Consider the following 22,181-nt stretch of genomic DNA (forward strand, 5'->3'; position numbering starts at 1 on the left):
ATCAGAAATTTGGTCATCTGCTCCTGCCTCATACCTTCACAAGTATCTCAGTTTAGAGTACTGGTTGCTTGGATTGATGAACAGGGTGGTAGGCCACCCCTAACTATCTCCAGATCGCTCCTACAAGCAAATCTGGACACCACTCCCTGGAGACATATCATCGTGACAAAAAATGTCCTCATGCTTGTATGGCTTCTAACGGAGTGAATTGATGCTCCATTGGTATCCATTAATCTTGGGCCCGAGGAGGGCAAGAGGTCAGGAGCACCCCGACTCCTGTGTCTCTGCGTCTTACGCTGTCAAGCATTGATTCCCTGAGGAACATGTTTCCAGCCAATTGTCTTCAGATTTTCAATAAATTTAGGATCCACCCTGATTTCTTGTAAAGCTTGTCTTCACAGAACTGTGAAGACAAGCTTTACAGGAAATCCTCAAGGACTGCTACCAGATAATGAATCTATGATACTCACCTGCTCCTGGACATGACTGGGTTTTTTTTTTAACTCGCCTAATAGGAAAGTTAAAGAAGTTTGTATTTGACAAAGACTTTGTTTTGTCTCGATACAACTATATATTTTATCCTGTAATTGTCTCGGGTCGAGCACGCATGTACTCTTGTTTATTGTACATGTGTCCCTCGCACCTTACTCTGTAAATATTCACACCATTCTGGCACAGAGCAGTCCCGGGTTGACCCAAGGTTTCTTGGGAAATAAACTTATTTTAATACTAATAATAAGAAAAAGAAGAAGAAGAAGAAAAATGCAAGACCCACACACTGCACCAGGGAAAATTAGTTGCCCGAAACCACCAGCTGCTGACCGGTAAAGAGATCGAAGCTATGACAGAAGGAGAGACCTACAAATACCTAGGGATGATGCAGGCTGAGCAGTTGGAACAAAAGGAAATCAAGAGCGCCTGACCGAAAAATATCATCAGAGACTAAGAAACCTGCTGAAAGCAAAATTGAATGGAGGGAACACGGTTAAAGCCATAAACACCTATGCAGCTCCAGTAATAACATACACATCAGGGGTCATAGACTGGATTAACACCGAGCTAGAAGATATCATGCGAAAGACAAGGACAATGATGACCAAAAATCGCCAACACCGCCCGAAGTCAGCAGTGGAGAGAATAACAATACCTCGGAAAGAGGGAGGAAGGGGCCTGATAGACCTGATATAGCAACAGAAAACAGCGATAGTTAACCTGAAGGTTAACTATCGCTGTGATAGTTAACCTGAAGGTTAACTATCACAGCATAACTCCACCAGGCCATAAAGAAAATAGATAAGTGGTATGCCCCACTCAACCTAAGCGAGCAAACCCCCTCCCGCCCAAACGGTACACAGAAACGAAGATAGAAAGAAGGGCAAAGAAGACAATCCATGGCAGACACTACAATGACCTCCATCAAGATCACATCGATAACATTGCTTCCAATGCATGGCTCACAAGCGGGACGCTCTTCCCCGAGACTGAAGGATTCATGCTGGCCATCCAAAACCAGGTAATCAACACCAGAAACTATAGAAAATATATGGCAAAATAGCCCGGAATGTCAGATGACGCATGTCGACGATGCTACCTCTCCTCAGACACGATCCAACACATCACTGCGGGGTGCAAGGCGATCACTCAGACTGAGTACGCTCATAGACACGACCAGGGAGCCAAGATAATACATCAGAAGCTATTGAGGAAATACCAGTTGACCAAAGAAAGTGTACCATACTACAGGTACGAACCCCAGGTAGTACTACAGACAAGAACCCACAAGCTGTACTGGGACCGCGCCATAATAACGGATAAGACCATCCCGCAGAACAGACCGGATATAACCCTTGTGGACAAGATGGAAAAGGCAACCTACCTGATTGACATAGCCGTGCCCAACACTAGCAATGTCCAGAAAACCCATGAGGAAAAAATTAGGAAGTACACGTACCTGAGACATGAAGTCAAAGAGATGTGGCATATGCAAGAGGTATCGACCATCCCGATCATCGTGTCAAACACCGGTATGGTGCCAAAGACCCTACATAACTGCCTAGCAGCAATAGGTCTTCCAGAGAACCTTGTAAGCCATTCCTCATAAGAATAAGTTATTTTTCCAGTAACTAAGAAAATCACAAGGCTATTTTGCGTAACAATATTAGAGCTAAATAAAGCCTTCTAACTCAAACTGAAGGAGGAAATTATGGAAATTTAGGAATGATGATTCCGCTAGAGAATTTAAAATGACTTTCCTCCCTATTTACAGTGAACATAAAGCATGCATAAGAAACAGAAAGCGAGATCAGTCTTTGTATCAAAACAAACTGACAAATATTAGCTGCGAAGAAGAGAAAACTAAATTCTAAGAATGCCAGTTCATATCAGTTTAACTTTCAGTGCATATTGTATTGATTTACATCTTCACTGGCAAAGTAATATCTGCAGAAAACTAACATTTGTAACTCTACGACCACATCTTAAGAAACAAGTAACTTTTGACTTAATATTTGGCAGTAATGTTTTTGTCAGCAATAGAAGAAACCAGTCTTCTGTAACCCATTAATCTTCTGGTACTCGTAAGGTTCGCAGAAGTACTCCTCTAATTTCGAATAGATAAAATCGCCTTCAACTCTTTGAAGGAGGTCATCCTTCAAAGAAAAGTTGAATCATTAAGAATAAGTCATCCTGTTCCAGTCATCATGATGAAAATCCCTCATTATGAGACATTCTGATTGCTGGCCCACTCTATTTCTCTATACAGTTGTTCGTTGTACTCATCACCATCATTAGGCCTATGACACAATCCTCTTCTCAATTTTGTTTTCCAAGTGCTTCCATCACACCAAACTGACTCATCATTGCACTGGCCATCCATGTTAACTGGATGCACTCCCTTATATTTTATTTGCTTCTTAAGTAAGAGCATAACCTCCTCCTGTCCTGTCTGTCCTTCCTGTATACATTGGACTCCCCATATTCAAATTATGCATCCCTTATATCTGACTGATACCATGTCTCTGAAATCCCAGCAATGTTTTCATTTGATGACTTAATCAATACTTCAAATTATTCGGACATTTTTCATTGGTGTTCAAGTTTGCAACACTAACTCATCCCGAACAACTTGCAGACTGTAATCCTCCTGAAGATATTAGCAAATATTGATAACAATCTAAAATTCCTATCACTTTCTTCTCTAAATCTTTTTCTGATTTTAAAGCAATAATCATATAAATTCTCATCTGTTCTGTTTTATTTCATTTCTATAGAGTATACTTGCAATTTTCCCCCACCCCTTAGAAGAATGGACGTGCGCTGCACCCGATAAAAAGCATCCCTTTGGAGATGAAAGAGTAAGTTATTAATGTAAGATATTATTAAAGAGAGAAAACGTTGATATTTTCGATGCATAAATACAAGATTATTCAATTAAAATTCATCCTACGCATGACAGTTCTTAGTAGAGTAAGGTGCAAAGAAGTGCATGCACTTAGTTAATATTCATAATGTTAAACTTTAATAATGTTATTAAAATTTCTCTCTCTCAGTTCTTTTTTCATCAATGCGAAGTATTCTTTATATTTGCATTGCTGTATTGTATTTTTCAAGACTGGAATACTTGTGTGTACCACATGTATGCCAGTTAACTTTTTTATGCATAAAACGTTTTAACTTTTTTATAAATATTTCTGTTTCATAGGGATATATTCTGGCATGGATATTCTTCATTTCGAAGATAATAGAATTCACTGATACAGTAAGTATTCTCAATTTCAATTAAATTTTGATAGTTTCTTCTGTTTTACTGAATTAAAACAAAATGCTTCCTTTTTATATGATGACAAGAGCAGTCTGCCAATGCCTTCCTAATTTTATTGTAAATGATGCAAAGCGTATACGTATACAATATTAAAAGAGTATTGTATACCGGACAAGTGAGTCTGATATGGTCGCCAATAGGCGTTGACTCATGTTAACATGAGTCAACTCTTCAAGTAGTCATTTCCGTTTTGTAGTAGTTTCTGTTTGGTAGTTCTTCATTGTCCGGTTGGTTCTCGTCATTTATGAGCCGGTAGTTGTTGATGCAGTTGAGTACCTCTTCGGTGAATGTCAGGACTAGTTCGTCTTCTGGCGAAGAGATTTTGTGGAAAGTTGGTAAATGCAATCTCTTCTACGCTGTCCAGTAGATGTGACTCTTGATTCCATTCCTCTGCAGGTAGATGTTTGTAGTTATCAGGATGCGGAGGTCCTCATACAGAGGGCATTCGTACATTAGATGGTACCAGCTTTCCAACGCCCCGCAGGCAAATAATGGGTCGTAGATAATTCCAAACGTTGTTAATTTTGCTTTCATGTATCGATGTCCGGTGAGAAGAGATGTCGTATGCGGTCGCAATCAGTAAGTCACGAAGTCCTAGAAACAAACAAACAAACAATTGCATTAGGGTCGCCCGGAAATGTCTTTCATATACCCATATATGTATTGCGTCTGTAAATTGCGCGTGTTCTCTGGTCGATTTATCTGTTTTGCTAGACGGAAAAACCCCAGTCTCTGGGAAAAAAAACCTTTCTATCTATGCCTGAGACCGACTAACTCAGCCAAGGAATTAATCTGTCTGAGGTGTCGGTCTCAGGGTCTCAGTTAGTCAGTTGTAAACTATAGGGGAGGTTTGAGAAAGATTCTTTCGATCTTTGATATGAATTTGAGCGTGATCTCACCCTTAGTTGAATGAGCAGGCGTTTCTTTTCTGCTTTTCGTCCAATTGCCTAGTTGGCTGTAAAGTCCAGGAGGGTGCGTAATGCTACTTTGGATAGGTGGAAAAGCAAATCGGATGGACAATTTCCAGGTCGAGTGTTAGAGCACCTGCCAGGATCTGGAGCGCGTGGGTGCTTACCGTTCAGCAGGCACGAGTAGTGGTCAGTAGGATGGACCTTTGGATTGTATCCAGAATTTTCCTGTGAGAGGCTGTATGTATCTGTGATACCAGATGCAGGAGCTATCTGCTATAATTGAGAGGAAGATCACCCTGTAAAATAATGACAGGGTATGCCTGTTTAGGCCTCGCGGAACGAGACCCTGAAACCATCACAACGTTTTTGTCCTGAGGTACTTGACGCTTGGCTGGAATGAGAGGTTGTAGTCCAAGATGATTCCAGAGTATTCCATTTGTGTTGAGAGCTTGACGGTGATCCCTTCTGTTTTCATCTGAGGTGATAGAGCGATGTTTCGTTTGCCTTTCAGGAGTATTGAATTAGTGTTTGTTGGAGAGATCTACAAGTTGTTTTGTTTTGCCCAGTTCCGGAGAATTTGAAGGGCATTATTGGCAAGGGTCTCAAGCCGCTTCCTGGAGTTAACAACCACGGTGTTGATGAAATCGTCGGCATAGGCTTGGGATTTGTGCCCCAGATCAATGCAGAGGAAGTCATCTATCACAATGTTCCAAAGTAAGGGTCCCAGGATCAGGCCCTGCGAGCAGCCTCTGTAGACTTGATTTTCTGATATGTGGCATTGCCTACCATATATCGATCAGAGAGGTATGTTTTTACGGTATCGTAGCGATTCTTAGGAATATTCGCTTTTTGGAATCTGACCAGGACGCTCGTCCACCGGAGTGAGTCGAACGCTCCGACAAAATCCACTGAAATGACTAAGAAGTAGTCTCTCTGAAGTACAACTGTGAGGAGATTTTGCAAGGTGTCGATCGTGGGGGTGTCCAGGCTTGAACCCAAATTGGTTTTCAGATGTAAGGTTTGCATTTTCATAGTGGTGCTCTTGTGAAGTAGTCGTTCGTATAGCTTACCCACTACTGGAAGGAGTGCGATTGGACCATAGGATTCCAACAGCTCTGGCGGGTGGTTTAGCAGGGTTTTAAACAATAAGTTTCAAATTTGCTGTATAGAGGCAGCAGGTGAATAGATTTAAGAGCAACTCTGGGACTTATCCCACGGTCTTTTTAATAACTTCGGGCTCCAACAGGTCCAGTCCTGGGCATTTTCATTTATACTTAAGGCGGCTGTAGCCTTGACTTCTTCCAAGGTGAAGGGGCGGGGGGGGGTTGCTCCTGGCTTTGTGATGCATATACATTGTTTTCTGACACGTGCGGACCTGTCTTGGAGTTGCTGGGAGGGCATGCTTTTGAAATATAACGTTCGTTCAGGATGTTGCTAATTGATTGCTCCCTGGAGATGATCATCGAACCCTATGGCGTCTTGGTGGTCATAAAGTCCTACAAATTGCAACAGAACCAAAATTGTCAACATTTTCTGCCCCCCAAATCGACATTGGTATATACGGAAAATTTACATGTACCACCGCATAAAGCAATTCAAAGATAATTGTATATCTTATATCTTGCAAAAATTTAGGTATTATTAAATGCGTTATTTTGATGAAATATAAAAAATATGATAAAACTAATAAGTGCTTAAATTGATATAAATAAATTAATTAATGTACAGGATGTTACAAGATTCTGCTGCAATAGAACAATAATTTTAAATAGATTTAATTATCATTTAGACCCATCGATTCGATGAGTCACTGAAGTACAAGGGTCGTTTGAAAAGTTCGTGGTCTCAGGATGTAGGGTTTATTTGAGAAATATTGTAGTTTTCGCCTTTGTCCCCTTTGGAGTTAATACACTTTTGCCACAGATGCTACAATGCGTTGGTTCCAGTTGCGAAGAAATTTTTTCATAGGACTGCAGAAATGCATCTACTGCCGCAATAATATCACAGTTGGTGGGAAAATGGATGCCAATCAAGTGTTTTTTCACGTTATGAAATAGGTGAAAGTACGATGTTGCTGGATCTGTCGAACATGGGGGATGATCCAAGATTTCGAAGCCACACTCATGCAGTGAAGCCATGGCAATATGACAGACTTGCAAGCAAGCGCGTTGTCCTAGCGGGACAAGACTCCTTTTCTGAGTTTTCCTCGGAATTTCTCTGATGTTTTCAGGAAAACGCCTTACAAAATCTGTGTAATATGCCCTTTTTACTGTCTGGCTGTACTGAAGGTAATCGATTAGCATCATTCCATCAGCATTCCAAAAAACCGATACCACTATCCTACTAGCAAAAGGATTCCACTTGGATTCCTTTAGCTGACTGGTTTTGCAAAGAAATAGTTTTCTTTGTAGAGTGAGAAAATCTTTATTTCCACTGATTGAATGTCCCTTTGTCTCTGGCTGAAATTGGTGGACCCACGTCTCAACCATGGTCCAAAATCTTGCATGAAAAATGCTGAATCTGCTTGAAAACGATGCAAATGTTCACTTGACATGACAACTCTGTTCTCATGTTCTACAACATTCAAACGACATGGCCAAAATGTGGCAATGATAAATCTCTTGACTGGAGCTCGCATGTGATAAACATTTTTCAGAGGAGTTTGAAAATCATGTTGCTGTTTCTGACAACAGAATTAGCTTCCTTCCAATCACTATCTTTTTCCACAATCTTAATATCACTATCATGACTGTTATGACTATTTATATATAAAAATGCCTTTTGCTCCTTCCCTCTAAAGCTTTCTCTTTTCAGGCTTTCTTTGTTTTGAGAAAGAAATTCGGTCATGTTAGTAATCTACACGTTATACATCACTCAGGAACTTTTGTTGCGACTTGGATATCTATTAAATATGCTCCAGGTAAGAATATATTTTAGCCACATAAGAAAATTGGGCATATAGTTTTTTATGCATACAGGTAGATGTAATAATCTTGACCCTCTCATACAGTGTTTGTACGAGGCCAGAAGCAGAATGTGTAAAGATCTATTTCTGAAAACTTTATTTCATTCACTATTAAAATACAGGCATTGTACAAATACAAACAATAAGAAAAATAGGGGGCGTGATGGCCCAGTGTTTACAACACTGAACTACCAGCCTGATGGACCCGGGTTCGAGTCCCGCTTTAGCGGAAGCGAACGAGGCTTCATCACGCTGGAAGACGTGTATAATAATAGTAATAAATTAGAATAATAATAATAATAAATTAAATAATATAAAAAAATCGCAAAAATAGTTCCAGCGGACTACGTTTCCCAAGGTCGGAGTGACGGCTAAGGCACGATGTGCCTTAGCCGTCACTCCGACCTACATGAAGAAATGCAACCAAGAGCAGCTAAAGTGGAAAGGGACGAGGTGGAGATATCCAGAATAGAAAACGAGTGAAAGAAACCCCTAACAGAATTCAAAAGAATGGACCCTAGCAAAGGGAAAAATTAAGTTCTTACGTTCCAAATCATCAAGAGCCACCATAAAAAGGTCATCATAAAAACTACACTGCAAGACCTGCCACTATTCGTTACATAATTAGTATATTACCATTATAAGGACACTAGTGCCCTCTAGCTGGAGAGCTGTAAAGGGACATTCCTTTAGAAATAAACTAATAATAATAATAATAATAATAATAATAATAATAACAAGTAACGACTATTCCGATCATCGTGTCGACCACAGGTATGGTGCCAAAGACCCTACATAACAGCCTAGCAGCGGTAGGTTCCAAGCGAACACCTACAAGGAACTCCAGAAAGTCGCAATCCTGAACACCTGTAGGATAGTCAGAGGTTTACTCGACCAACAGTAACAACAGACATAACAACGACCACCCTGTGTACTTGGTAGAAATACCCATCACGAGGTGGAACCCCCAATCAGAGAGAAATCATATAATAATAATAAAATTCTTTATTCGTAGAAATGTAGGACACGATTCCCGCTACAGGCAACCACAGGAAACTTACAATTAACTGTACACATTACAATCAGTACATAAAAACTACGTGGGTACACAGCAAATACATAGAATACATAGACAGTGCAATATACACAGCTAATATTGCAATCAATGGATTTTATTGTTATTATAATAGATTGATTATACAGAGCTTATATTGCATTATAGTACATAGATTTTATAGTTATTATATACAAGCTGCAGCACATTGAGACAGTCCGGAAACTTTCACTGGGGGTTGACTAGTTCCGCTGACAATTGCAGGAATGCTGAATGCACTTGACTATGGATTTGCGCTTTTATTCTCTGTAGACAGAATCTCTGGACCACACATCCAAATCAATGTTTGCGGAGTTCAGCACGCCGATGATGCTGTTCGGGAAGTGTCTCTTGAAGGTCGAGAGCAGCGGAGCACAGATTAAGCGCCATTGTGAGCTTCCTCGCACATGCCAGGTGCTCGGCTGGGGTGTATCTCAGATTTATGCAGAGCTGTGATTTTGACGTTGAGGGTAGGTGAGCCCAATTGTTGGCTCACTTTAGGACCCAGAAGTCCAGACCCCAGGTATCTTCAGACTGGACATAGGAGCAGCCGACCAAACTTCTAAACTATAACTGATGATAGAACTAAAGTAGTAGAGGAGAAATTTTCTGACTGTTTCCTTGTTGTGCGCTCTACAGAGATCAAGTTTCATACCTCAGAAAGCCCGTAATGCTCTTGAACGCAGTAGCTGGATTTGTTCCTTATACGTTAGGTTTTCGTCCATTACCACTCCTAGGAATTTTACTGAATGAGTGGCGACGAGAACATGCCCCGCAATGGACGGCTGCAGAGAGGCTGCTGGATTGAGGTGTGCTTGTGTTCTAGGTGAGAAGATGATATATTTGGACTTTTTCAGGGTTTATTTTAAGCCCAAAATAGGTAGCGTATTCACAGAAAGAGGACAGATATTTGTTCAGGATGACTGAATTCGATAATTCCTCTGCCTGGTCCGGTGAGGTGTTAGCTGGGCTTGAGAGGTAACATACAATGTCGTCGGCGTAGGCCATAAACGCCGATATTTCATTCATTAATGGAATAAATATTGCTAAAAAAAGCAGTGCCGACAACGATCCACCTTAGGGTATACCGACTTCCACCTGTTTTGTGATGCAGTTATTCCCTTGCTGGAAGGTAAGGCACCTCTTGGTTAGCAAATTTCTGAGTAGCTTCGAGACATTACCCGTGAAACCGTAGTAGTTCTCCAGGAGGCATATAAGTGGCTTAACTTGCATTGAGTCAAAGGTCGCTTTCAGATCCAGAAAAAACAGCATGCATAACATAGCCTTGCTCCCAGGCTTGAAGAGTTTTCAAATTCAGAGCCTGTATGCATGTTATCGGCGATCTTAGTGAGAGCGCGTAATTTGTATGCTGAGGTCTCTGGGAAAGGATCTGATTGGCAACCGCTTTAAACAAGCACTTCTCCAGGCATTTGAGAAAAGGGGAGGAGATTGAAATAGGCCTATAGTCACCAGTAGAGGTCGGATTCTGCACCTTTGGAATTGGGATGACTATAATTTTGCCAAGCGCTTGGGACGACTCCCTGTTGTAAAATTCTATTAAACAAATTTGTCAGCTCGTCGATGATGAAGTAGGAGGCTACTTTTAGGCAAAAAGTGGGAATAGAGTCACTTCCCATTGATCTTTTATTGGACAGAGCGTTGATGGCTTTGATTAGCTTCTCTTCGCCAATCGTCACATTAGTGAGATTAGTTATGTCGTAGTGTGCACTGTTCCAGGGGGAGTCCGCAGCTGCACTGTCTGTTTCGACGAACCGGGGTACATGATCGCACCATTCGGACAGGACTAATGATTCTGCTGACCGGATGTGATTGGCCGACAAATCGCTGGCCACCCGCTATCCTCTTCTCCATGAACGAGTTTATAGCCTGCTTCTTGGATTTCTGGAAACTATCTGGCTATCTGTGGGTGATCTCTTGAATTGGGCTGGTGGCCGTTGTTTTTCTTTAAAATGGTGCATTAAAAGGTTTTGCTTTAAAAGAGTACTGGACCACCACGGCTTCGAGTGTGGCCAGATGACGCAAACTCTTCATATGGACACTCTAGCAATGAAAGACTACCATTTCTGAAGCCAAAACGCAGATTCCTTTATATCTATTTCACTGAGAGTTCGCCAGGGGTAGAGCCTAAAGAGATCCATTGCTGTTTCAATTTTTAGATTTTTTTTTTGGATCATATACAGTAGCCCGAGTGGTCAGAAGCGGGAGTGCAATAGCACGCGCTCTTTGAGTAGACCGGGGTTCAAGCCCCTGACTGCTGAATACGGTGGATCTGCCAACCCGCACTGGACCAGCGTGGCAGATTATGGTCCATTTCCCTCAGCATGAATTGTTGAGGAGGCTTCCATCCTGCAGTGGGTTGATAATAGCTGCACTTTACCTTTACCTTTTACAGTTTTCCTGATCTTTTCAATCGAGGTCGATTGGTTTGGTTGGTTATAGCATTCTTTCAACAGGATGAGAAAAGCTTCGGTTGGTCTGTGGTCGGAGGGAAATGCCGAATTGGAACTGATTGCAGCTTCAACACTCCCATGGCTGGAAAAGATTCTCTGTAATGTGGCTTCTCCTCGAGAGGGGGGAAACACAGATGCAATGGATGTTGAGACTCGACAGATCCGAAATTAACTGATCGAGGAGCTTTGATGCAGCAGGCAGTGGCAGTTTGAAGTCTCCGAGAATTATTACTTTCTGGTTGCACTTGATAGAGTCAGGAGCCAAGCAGAAAAATTAGTAATGCATTGGTCTGCAACGGGTGGGGATAAGTAAACTGCACATTTTTTTTTTTTTTTTTTCTGTTTATACTCCTGGACGACCAAACGGTCAGAGGAGTTCACAAGATAGATAGAAAACAAGAACCAGCATCGTATTCAGCAGCCACGGGCTTGAACTCTGATCACTCAAGGCACGTGTACTTATGCACCCTCGCGCCTGACCACTAGGCTACGTCTACTAGCAACTGTAGTCCATCGACTAGATAGCAGCCCAGTGCAGCCTCAAAATCGTTACCTGGGTATGCACAAACCTTGATCAGAGGGAACTGTTGCCTTTGGCAGATTAAGACTCCGCCTCCTTTCTTATCTTTCCTGGTTGCCAGAACAGACTGATAACCGATGTTGGTGGTTAAAGGCGATATGTCCATGTCATCAAGAAGCCAGGTTTCAATAAGGACAACAAAGTCGTAATCCGCACTTAGAAGTATGTCAATTAGGGCATTGAGCTTGTTCTTCAGTCTCCTGATGTTCTGCATGAAGCATTTTACATGTTTATCGTTGACAGGCTTGATCTGGATTAAATTTATAGGGTTCCTTTCCCTGAGGATGGTAGCTGATTGGAGGTGGATTCCTCTTGAGGAGGGTGTGGCACTAGGACCGACCCTACTAGTAATGTGCACTTATATCTGGTTATCAGACTTGACAAGATGATTGCAGGATTTAGTCAGCACGGTGGCTGCTCTTCTTTCATTAGGTTGAAAGGTACAGTCTGGTTTGCTGCCTAACTATGCAGAGAGATGCACCCTGCCCACCTCTGGTCTCGAGATAGCATGTACCCCTGGTTGCACATTATGGTCGCCAAAAGATGGTATCACCAGGAGACCTGCAGGCCAGATATCTGTGTTTAGATACCTTTCTGTATTAGGATCTTTGATCTTGATCCGAAAAGAGGCATAGCTTGAATGCCTGGTGAGAACCCTGATGGGGGTACCAGGTATGTCTAGCTGCATCAGAAGGGTTTCAATTTGTTCCACCGTTGTTTCTGGGAATAATCGACTTATAAATATGCTGGATGGTTTAGACCTCCTTCCTCTACGTTGCACGATTTTAATTTATACCTTCTGCTTATTTCAGGAGGGCAGGTGGGCAGGAGCAGCAGGTGGGCTACGCACTGCTGCTCCTGCCCACCTGGCTACTGAGGTGCCAGGGGCATGATGGTCCAGTGGTTACGACACTGCACTATCAGCCTGATGGACCCAGTTTTGAGTACTGCCTTGGCTGAAGCAAATACGCTGAGTGACCTGTATAATAATAGTAAAAATAATAAATGAATTAATAGTAATAAAAAAGTTAATAAAATAAATATACATTGTGAAAGTTAAGTTGCTCCAAGGTCCGACCTACCCCGAGGTCGAAGTGGCCGCTAAGAAAGATTGTGGCGCCATCTGATGTCACTCGCGAGAACTACCATTGGACATAAGCCAAAGCTAAAAAGGTCCGCCTCCAATAATGGCTGATGCCGCAGACAAATATTAATCATACTGAATCGAATGTGGCGCAGGATAAAGTCACTTGCATTCAGGCCTTAGGCAGAGGGATTGGTACGAAAAATAAGAGATGGTCGCTCGAGGAAGACAGTGGAGCGAGTGGTGTTGTCCCCCGTATGGCTACCACAAGAAAAGGGCAAGACTCTCCAGACCCACCAACTGGAAGTGCTCCCTGCGCAACAGCGCTAGTGACCACCCAGGAGAGGAGAAAATGCCACGCATGAAGTGGAGCATCGAAATGAGTACGTACATCAGACAAGCATACTACGAAATAACCAAGCTGGGAGACCGATATGACAACTTACAGGGCGAGACTACATACGAGGTGGCTGGAACGATTCCAGATATTCAGGTCACTGAACAGTGAATAGTGGACCAGAGAAGGACCATTGTCACAAAGAACCTGAATTTTCTGCAATCTTGGAAAAAATCAAGCGGGACGTGAGCGATCAACTACAAAGGATAAAGAATATGGAACCAGAAGAGGAGCAACATACCAACACAGAAACAGAGGAAGAATATCAAGAAGAAATACAACTTACAACGCCTGAAGAGGAAACAGACGAGGTCATGATTACCAGAATAGAGGACCAGTGGAAGAAGGCCCTAACAGAATTCGAAGGAATGGACTCCACAAAGACTCACATGATACCGAAGCAAAGGCCGAATAGAATCTTGTGGAGAGTCACAGGTAATACTGCATTACCTCGACAGCAATGGTGTAACACTGGAGGCCATCCACACAGCCATGTATTGTGCTGCGGTAGCAGTCACGAGGATTAATGGAAAAGAGTGAAACCAGCAGCAGAAGAACCGAAAACAGAAGGAACCACCAGCTTGGGAAAGAAGACTTCAGCAAAAGATAGAATTAAAAGTCAAAATAGGCCAATTGACGCAGTACCAATGGGGCAATACGAGTAAGAAATTAAATGGAAAAGTGAAGAGCATCCTCAAGAGAGACAGCATCCACAACAAATATGACATAAAAAATCAGAGAATAGGAGAGTACTTGGACACACTGAAGCAGAAACTCCTTGCACTCAGCAAGCGACTACGTCGATTCAAAGAGAGCTCCCAGAGGAAAATAAACAACTGATGAAGACCAAAGAGACTTCTACAGAAATCTTAGAGAAGATGGGAAAGAAAGGAACAGACTACCCAAGAAGGAGACGATTAAGGCGTGGGGAAACAGTTGGAGCAGGTAAGTAAGACATAACAACCGAGCTACCTGAATAGAACTAGAAGGCATGAAAACCAAGGACGTACAAGAAATGAGAGGGTGGGAGTTTCGGGAAGAAAAAGCAAAACAGACGATCAAGAACTCTCACAACTAGCGAACTCCAGGAATAGATAAATGTCCACAACTACTGGTACAAGAATCTCACTTGCACACACAATCACCTGGCAGAGCAGTTCACCTGAATGATAAGGCACCCAGAGGCAATCCAAAAGTTTTTTACTCAAGGAATCACATATCTGAAGCCTAAAGACAAAAACACAAGAAACCCAGTGAACTACAGGACAATCACCTGCCTCCCAATAACGTAAAAAATTCTGACCAACTGCATAACCAAGAAGATATCAGACCACTTGGAGAGCCAGAACATAATGGATGAACAGCAGAAAGGATGCAAGCGGCTGAGCAAAGGATGCAAAGAACAATTAACCATAGTTTCCATGGTTATAGAGCAAGCCTACAAGAAGTGCCACAACATGTGCACAGCCTACATCGATTACCGCAAGGCCTTCGACTCCGTGCCTCATAGCTGGCTAATCAAGGTGCTGAACAGCTACAAAGTCAATCCGATAGTCACAAACTTCCTAGTAGAAACGATAGCGAAATGTAGTACCATCATTAAGGTCAAAAGCGTCATAACCAGGCCAAATCCTATCAGGAGAGGAATCTTTCTTCCTAGATAGAACCAATGAGCTCTGACCCCATTGTGGTTCTGTCTAGCACATAACCCGCTATCTACCATGCTCAACAGTAGCAAGTACGGATATAACCTCAAAGAAGGAAGGATGAACCAGTACACCCTCACCCGCCTGATGTACATAGATGACATCAAGCTCTATGCAGGAACCGTGAAGCGCCTTCAGCCATTACTCCAGATCACCAAAGAATTCAGTAATGATATTAGGATGGAATTGGTCTGAACAAATGCAAGACCCACAGATTGTGTCAGTGAAAATTAGTCAACCGAAATTACCAGCTGCAGAGTGATAAAGAGATCGAAGCCATGGCAGAGGAAGAGGCCTACAAATACTTGGGGATGATGCAGGCTCAGCAGTTACAGCACAAGGAAATTAAGGCCTGCCTGACCGAAAAATAGCATCAGAGACTCAGAAGCCTGCTAAAAGCAAAGCTGAATGGAGGTAACACTGTTAAAGTCATGAACACCTATGCAGTCCTAGTGCTAACATACTCCTTCGGGGTTATAGATTGGATTAACACTGAGCTGGAGGATATCATGAGAAAGACAAGGACTATGATGACACAGAACCGCGAACACCACCCGACATCTGCCGTTGAGAGACTGACAAATTGCCCGGGAAGAACGAGGAAGGGGTCTGATAGACCTCATTGAGCAACAGACAGCGATAGTTAACCTGAAGGATTACTTCCAGAAACACACAGCAGCACTCCACCACGCCATAAGGAAGGTAGACAGGCGGTATACCCACTCAGGCTAAGCGAGGAGGCCTTCCCAACCTGGAGGCAGAAACGAAGCTAGAAAGATGGCCAGAGAAGACACTACAGTAATCTCCATCAAGATTATATAGATAAAATTGCTTCCAATGCATGGCACACGAGTGGGACGCTCTTTCGCGAGACTGAAGGATTCATGCTAGCAATCGAAGACCAAGCAATCAATACCAGGAAATACATTGCCAAGGAACCCGGAGTGTCTGATGACATATGTCGACGATGCCACCTGGGCTCAGAAACGATCCAACACATCACTGTGTGATGCAAGGTGATTACTGAGACTGAATATACTCATAGACATGATCATGTAGCCAGGATAATACATCAGAAGCTAGCAAGGAAATACCAGTTGGTCGAAGGAAGTGTGCCGTATTAGCAGTACGAACCCGAGGCAGTACTAGAGTTTCAACCCACAAGCTGTACTGGGACTGTGCCATAATAACGGATAGGACAATCCCGCACAACAGACCGGATATAACTGTTGTGGACAAGAAGGAAAGGCTACCTATCTGATTGACATAGCTGTACCCAACACTGGCAACCTGCAGAAAAACCATGGGGAAAAAATCAGGACGTACACGAACCTAAGACAACGAACCTGTGGCATATACAACAAGTAACAACCATCCCGATCATCATTTCAACCACAGGTATGGTGCCAAAGACGCTACATAACAGCGTAGCAGCAATAGGTCTCACAGTGAACACATACAAGACACTCCACAAAATCGCAATCCTGAACAACAGTAGGATAGTCAGAGAATTCCTCGACCAACAGTAAAACCAGACATAACAACAACCACCCTGTGTACTTGGTAGCAATACCCGTCACGAGGAGGATTCCCCAATCAGGGAGAAACAACAACAACAACAACAACAACAATAATATTGTAGGGTGCTAGGCCGTTATGCAGAGTATGACGTAGCCGAGTGGTCAGGAGCGAGAGTGCATAGTATGCGTTCCTTGAGTGGTCCAAGGTTCAAGCCTGTGACTACTAAATACGATAAATATTTGTATTGACGATTTATTGTAAACTCTACTGACTTGGTTGTCGTGCTAGAGTATAAACAGAAAATTTATTTCATTTTATTTGGTGCTAAAGGCCCTACATAAGAGCCTCCCAGCAATAGGTCTCCCAACAAGCACCCATAAGGAACTCCAGAAAGTCGCAATCCTGAGCACTTGTAGGATAATCAGAGAGTTCCTGGACCATCAGTAACACAAGACATAACCACCACCCTGTGTACTTGGCAGCAATACCCTTCACGGGGTAGAAACCCCCAATCAGGGAGAAATAATATAAAAGCAACAACAATAAAAATAATAATAATCTTAGTTAAAGAGGTTCCTCACACCAGACCAGTACCTGATAACCTCACTATCCCCAAGCACATAAGAAGCATACGCTCCTGTCATAAAGAAAAATAAACGCATAGCCTTACCACTCTAGATGATGCGAAAGAAAACTACCGACTGAATCAGAGTTCAGAATTCATTGCTCTGGACCCACAAAAGCAAGAAGAGTAACATTATAGCCCACTATTGAACTACAATTCACAGGGCATCCATTAACTAAGGAAGAGAGATAAATCACAATTGCACAAGTTGAAAACTTAAGAAAAACTACTATGAAAAATAAAAGTAAATAATTTCAAAATTAAGGAACACCATCTTCCAACAAAAGTAAAGAAAAATAATTCGGAATATCTTCACAGCTATATAAACCAGATAAACAGATATTGAAAGCGGATTAAGGGAATTCCACTTAGTAAATTTTACAACTTACCGGTAATAATTTCGCCATTGCACATTCTCTTCAGTGTTGGACCCAGTTTCTTTGTTCATAGCCACTCCTTATCTACTGATGCCATCAGTGAAGATATATAAATCATTTTTCATGCACATCCCCTCTTTGTTGTTCAGTTTTTATTATGTATTGCGATTATTTCGGTAAGTTTTTTTGAGGTTGGGAATAATGCAGAGATAAATGAAATTTTAATTGAATTTTTCAGTAAAAGTACAGAATTCTCTTTAATACCATCATTACACAGAGATCTTTCTGCAGGTGGTAGCGGTGCTGCAGTGATACTTCTGAACAGTTTTGTGCATGCTGTCATGTACATATACTACGCCTTGACAGGTTATATGCCAAGTAAGGAAAGATCCATTTGGTGGAAGAAATATCTCACGAGATTACAAATGGTAAGAAAATAATTAATATTGTTTTAAATAAACAATGGAATGTATTTATTAATTTATTTATTTATTATTATAATAAATAAATTATTTAATTTATTTATATAAAAAATTATATAAATTACTATTATTTATTAGTTTAGAAGCTTAAAGAAATTTAAAATAAAAATTTATAACCTGAAACGCCCTGTTTTTGTTTGTGTGAGTAAGAGAAACAACAAAGCCTTTTAACAGAACTCTACACAAGAAATTAGATTTTTAAATTAAACTAACAGGAAGCAAATTATGGTAATGAGCATGCCCACATTATGCAGTAACGTTATCTACAATCCGGAAGTCACTTAATCGAGACGAATCAAATGAAAAATGCCATTTCGATGGAATAAATTTAAATAAAGAGCCACTATAGATGTAAATTTAGAGGTTGAGTACCAAATTACCAACAGCAATCAATGTGAGTCCCTAAGTGGCAGAAACTTTCAATCTAGCATAGTGTTACACTGCCTATTAATAGATTCATGGGAGTGATGTTCTCTGGTTGATGCACAACTTTTCCATATGTGAGTGAATTTCTGCTGCCATATAGTAAATATGCACTTTCTACAACTCAACATCATTGAAATCAGTCTGTGAATAGGCAGATCGTTATCGTCATGCTAAAAAACTCTAGAGGGTTATCCTATCCCAGATTAAGCACATATGATTATCTGAGAATAAAGTATCTCTCCTGCAATCGCCATCAGGATGCATCAATTTACACTGAAAGGACAGGATTAATGGGACACCTGGTTCCTGCACAACGCAATTCCGTCATCCTTCTCACCAGTGGATGAACCCAGCGCTTGGCAGGTGTATAGGTACACTACATCACTGAATTCAAGTATATGATATTTTGACGTCAATATTGATAAACCTCGTGAGTTAACCGAAAAGGGAATTATTGTTGGTGCCCATTGCATGGGCCACTGTATCGCGGAGTGTGTCGGGAATACTCTATTTCCAGAATTAACATCTCATCATGGACAGCGCTGTGAGTGAAGAAAGGTGTTGGATGAATGCAGCTGTCGATGATGCGTGTCTCACATTGTTTCAGCCAACCGGAGAGATCATTTCCACCAAGGCCATCAGGCGAGCCACAGACCCACCAGAGTCACATTGCTAAAACAACGACACAGGACTCTATGCCTCAACTGGGCGAAAGAACATCGGCGCACTGGACCTTGGATGATTGGAGATGGGTCTCCTGGTGCGATGAGTCCCGTTTCCAGTTATTTCGAGCAGACAGGAGAGTGTCTATCTGGTATAAACCACACAAAGCTATCTTCCCGTCATGTCAACAAGGAACTGTTTAGACCTGTGGACGGTCGGTAATGATTTCAGGCATGTTCATCTAGCACACGTTAGGACCTCTGGAACATCTAGACGCATCTCTGCACGATCCAGATTTCGTGCCCATCATTGCAGACCATCTGCATCCCTTCATGGTCATCATGCACCCACAGGCAATGGACTCTTCCAGCAGGACAATGCGCCTCCCTACAGAGCCCTGGTGACTAGAACATGGTTCGAAGAGAGCACTCTGCAAATTTTTCTACCGTGGAATGGCCTTTCCGTTCACCGGCCATGAACCGTGGAGCATCTTTGGGATGCTGTGGAAAGGTCCGCTCGAGCTTTGGATCTTCCACCCAGGAATGTGATGGAATTAGGGACAACGATGCAGCAAGCGTGGATGGAAATATCTGTGGAACGCTTTCGTGAACTATTGGACCCAATGCCTTGCTATGTGAATGCCCTTATCCTGGTGAAAGGTGGACCTACTCATTACTACGTAGGTATCCATGATTTCTGTCCATTCAATGTACAACAACGAATGTTGCAGCCAGAGACTGTTTATCAATCAATATCAGTCTACATATACCGTTAGCAACATATTGCAGTACAAGTATTTACATAAAGGTTTTCTGAAATTTTTATCCATTCTGTATAGTTTAAAAGATATGTTTATGAATGGGATTATATCTGCAACTCCTAATGTGATGTGAATATGAAAGATACGACTTCTTGGATTACATAGTGACTGTGGATTAAACATAGTACAAACACATTGAAATGGAGAAAAAGCTTTAGACCAAACAGCACGCAGCAGACACATCAGTCATCATAGAAGAAGAAATTCAGGATTTCGACACAACTAATGGTAATGTTAAGCTCAACTCACAGGGACTCTTACATCATTAACTTTATCATTTTAATTTTACCGACACTCATTATTTATTGATATAATTGATAAAGTCATCACTAAATCAAATTCATTCACATCGTATACATGGTGATGACATATACAGGATGAACACAATTAAAATATTCCAATTTTCTGTTTTTCCGGATTGCGATGGAACCTTTTTGGAACCTAATGGTGATTCAATCAATCCATGCTGCTTGTTTTAGCTCACCATTCCTTCATTAAATTTACAATTCCTCACAACAAAATCCCTAAACGCTAATAAAATAGAACACCTCACAATAATAAAGCTTAAAATCCTTTTTAAATAAAAATACTCAAAATGAGCTTAGAGAGTAGAAAATGAATTAACTTTTTCGATCCATAACAAGCATTAACGATTTCCTTTTAAATTTATTACAGGGGCAGCTGTTACTTTTGTGCATTTACTATCTGCAGATTCTCGTGTACCAAGATTGTGGCTATCCTCGAAGCATATGTTTTACTCAATGCTTCATATGTGGACTGTATTTCGTTTTGTTCGTGAATTTTTATATTCACAACTACATTAAGGCCAGAAGACAACAACAACCTGCCTTTAAGCAGGTAATTAAGACATCAGATGTTCCAGCAAATAAACAAACATGGGAAGCTCTTGACGTTTCGCATAATCACCAAAATGAATCTACAGTGTATAAAAGAATAGGATCTCACACGACTTAATAATAAAATAAATGTGGAATTCTTTGTTTTTGAAAAAGTGATCATGATCTTGTCAGAGTATTCAGAGAAGTCTATTAGGTGTTGAAATTTAGGGCAGAACATCACCGTATCTCGAAGCTTGCTTAAGTTAAAGACAAGTCTATTAGAATGGCCAACTAGGACTACACCAGGACGGAATTTTGTATTTCATTATATTTTTATGTATTTCGTATCATATATCGTTTTCCTTTTATTATGTCTAGCAAATCGTTGTACAAATAAAATACACTAAGCTTCACAGGTATTCCATTAATGGTTAATAATGCTAAAATTGTGTCAATATTTAATTTTAATCATGTCGTATTTTAAGTATACGAGCGGATATTCTGCATATTGTGCCTAGACACATGACCGGATAAAGAAGAGCCAGGTGTATGCGAGTACCCTGAGTGGACAGAAATCATGGGATACCTACCTATTAAGGGGTAAGCCGAACTTTGCCCGAATAACGGCAATCACACGGCGTGATATTGAGTCCAAAAGTTCACGAAAGCATTCCCCATGTATTTCCATCCATGATTGCTGCACCGCTGTTCATAATTCCGTCGCATTCCTGGGTTGAGGATCCAAAGCTCGAACGGACTTTTCCATAGCATCCCAAAGATGATCCACAGGGCTCGTGTCCAGTGAACGGGGAGGCCATTCCACGCTGGTAAAATCAGTGGAACGCTCTTCTAACCATGTTAGCGTCACCGCGGCCCTGTGGGAGGCACATTGTCCTGCTGGAAGAGTCCATTGCCCTGTAGGTGCACGATGAACACGTAGGGATGCAGATGGTCTGCAAGGATGGACACGCAACCTGTATGTTCAGAGATGCCACTTTTCTCCGCTCACAGCGCTGTCCACGATAAACGTCTGCGCGGTTAGCACAGTGGTATCGTCACCGTCCTCCCCACACCGGGTGGAAAAGGCCTGGGTTCGAATCCCGTCGATGACGTGAGGAACTTTAATGGGCTTTTTTCACCCGTGGCTGAGTTAGTCAGTCTCAGGCGTAGATAGCAAGGTTTTTCTCCCCGGTAACTGGGATTTTTTTCGTCCAGCAAAACAGGCAAATCAACCATAGAACATACGCAATTTACAGACACAAATACGGGTTAATGTATTTAATTACGGGCAACCCTAAAATAATAATTTGATTTTTTTCTTTTTTGTCCACGATAAACAACGGTACAAAACATTGCACACCGCAATATCCATACACTTTTAAACCTCTGGCCTCTACAGCA

The 22,181-nt window shown here is 41.7% G+C and overlaps 1 protein-coding gene across 1 annotated transcript in view; it reads left to right on the forward strand.

The window, feature by feature from the left end:
* LOC150091696 (very long chain fatty acid elongase 1-like) overlaps positions 1–21,191 on the forward strand; it is a 38,753-nt gene extending 17,562 nt beyond the window's left edge. Inside the window, exons 4-8 of the mRNA XM_090385231.1 lie at positions 3,270–3,353; positions 3,701–3,757; positions 7,546–7,651; positions 17,842–17,978; positions 20,617–21,191. Of these exons, the coding sequence (XP_090241357.1) occupies positions 3,270–3,353; positions 3,701–3,757; positions 7,546–7,651; positions 17,842–17,978; positions 20,617–20,916 (684 nt within the window). The 3' untranslated portion in view covers positions 20,917–21,191. The remainder of the gene's footprint in view (positions 1–3,269; positions 3,354–3,700; positions 3,758–7,545; positions 7,652–17,841; positions 17,979–20,616) is intronic.
* The last annotated feature ends 990 nt before the right edge of the window (positions 21,192–22,181 follow it).

Source organism: Mastigoproctus giganteus, chromosome 1, assembly GCF_048544385.1.
Source record: "Mastigoproctus giganteus isolate SK-2022 chromosome 1, ASM4854438v1, whole genome shotgun sequence".
In the NCBI taxonomy this organism is placed as follows: domain Eukaryota; kingdom Metazoa; phylum Arthropoda; class Arachnida; order Uropygi; family Thelyphonidae; genus Mastigoproctus; species Mastigoproctus giganteus.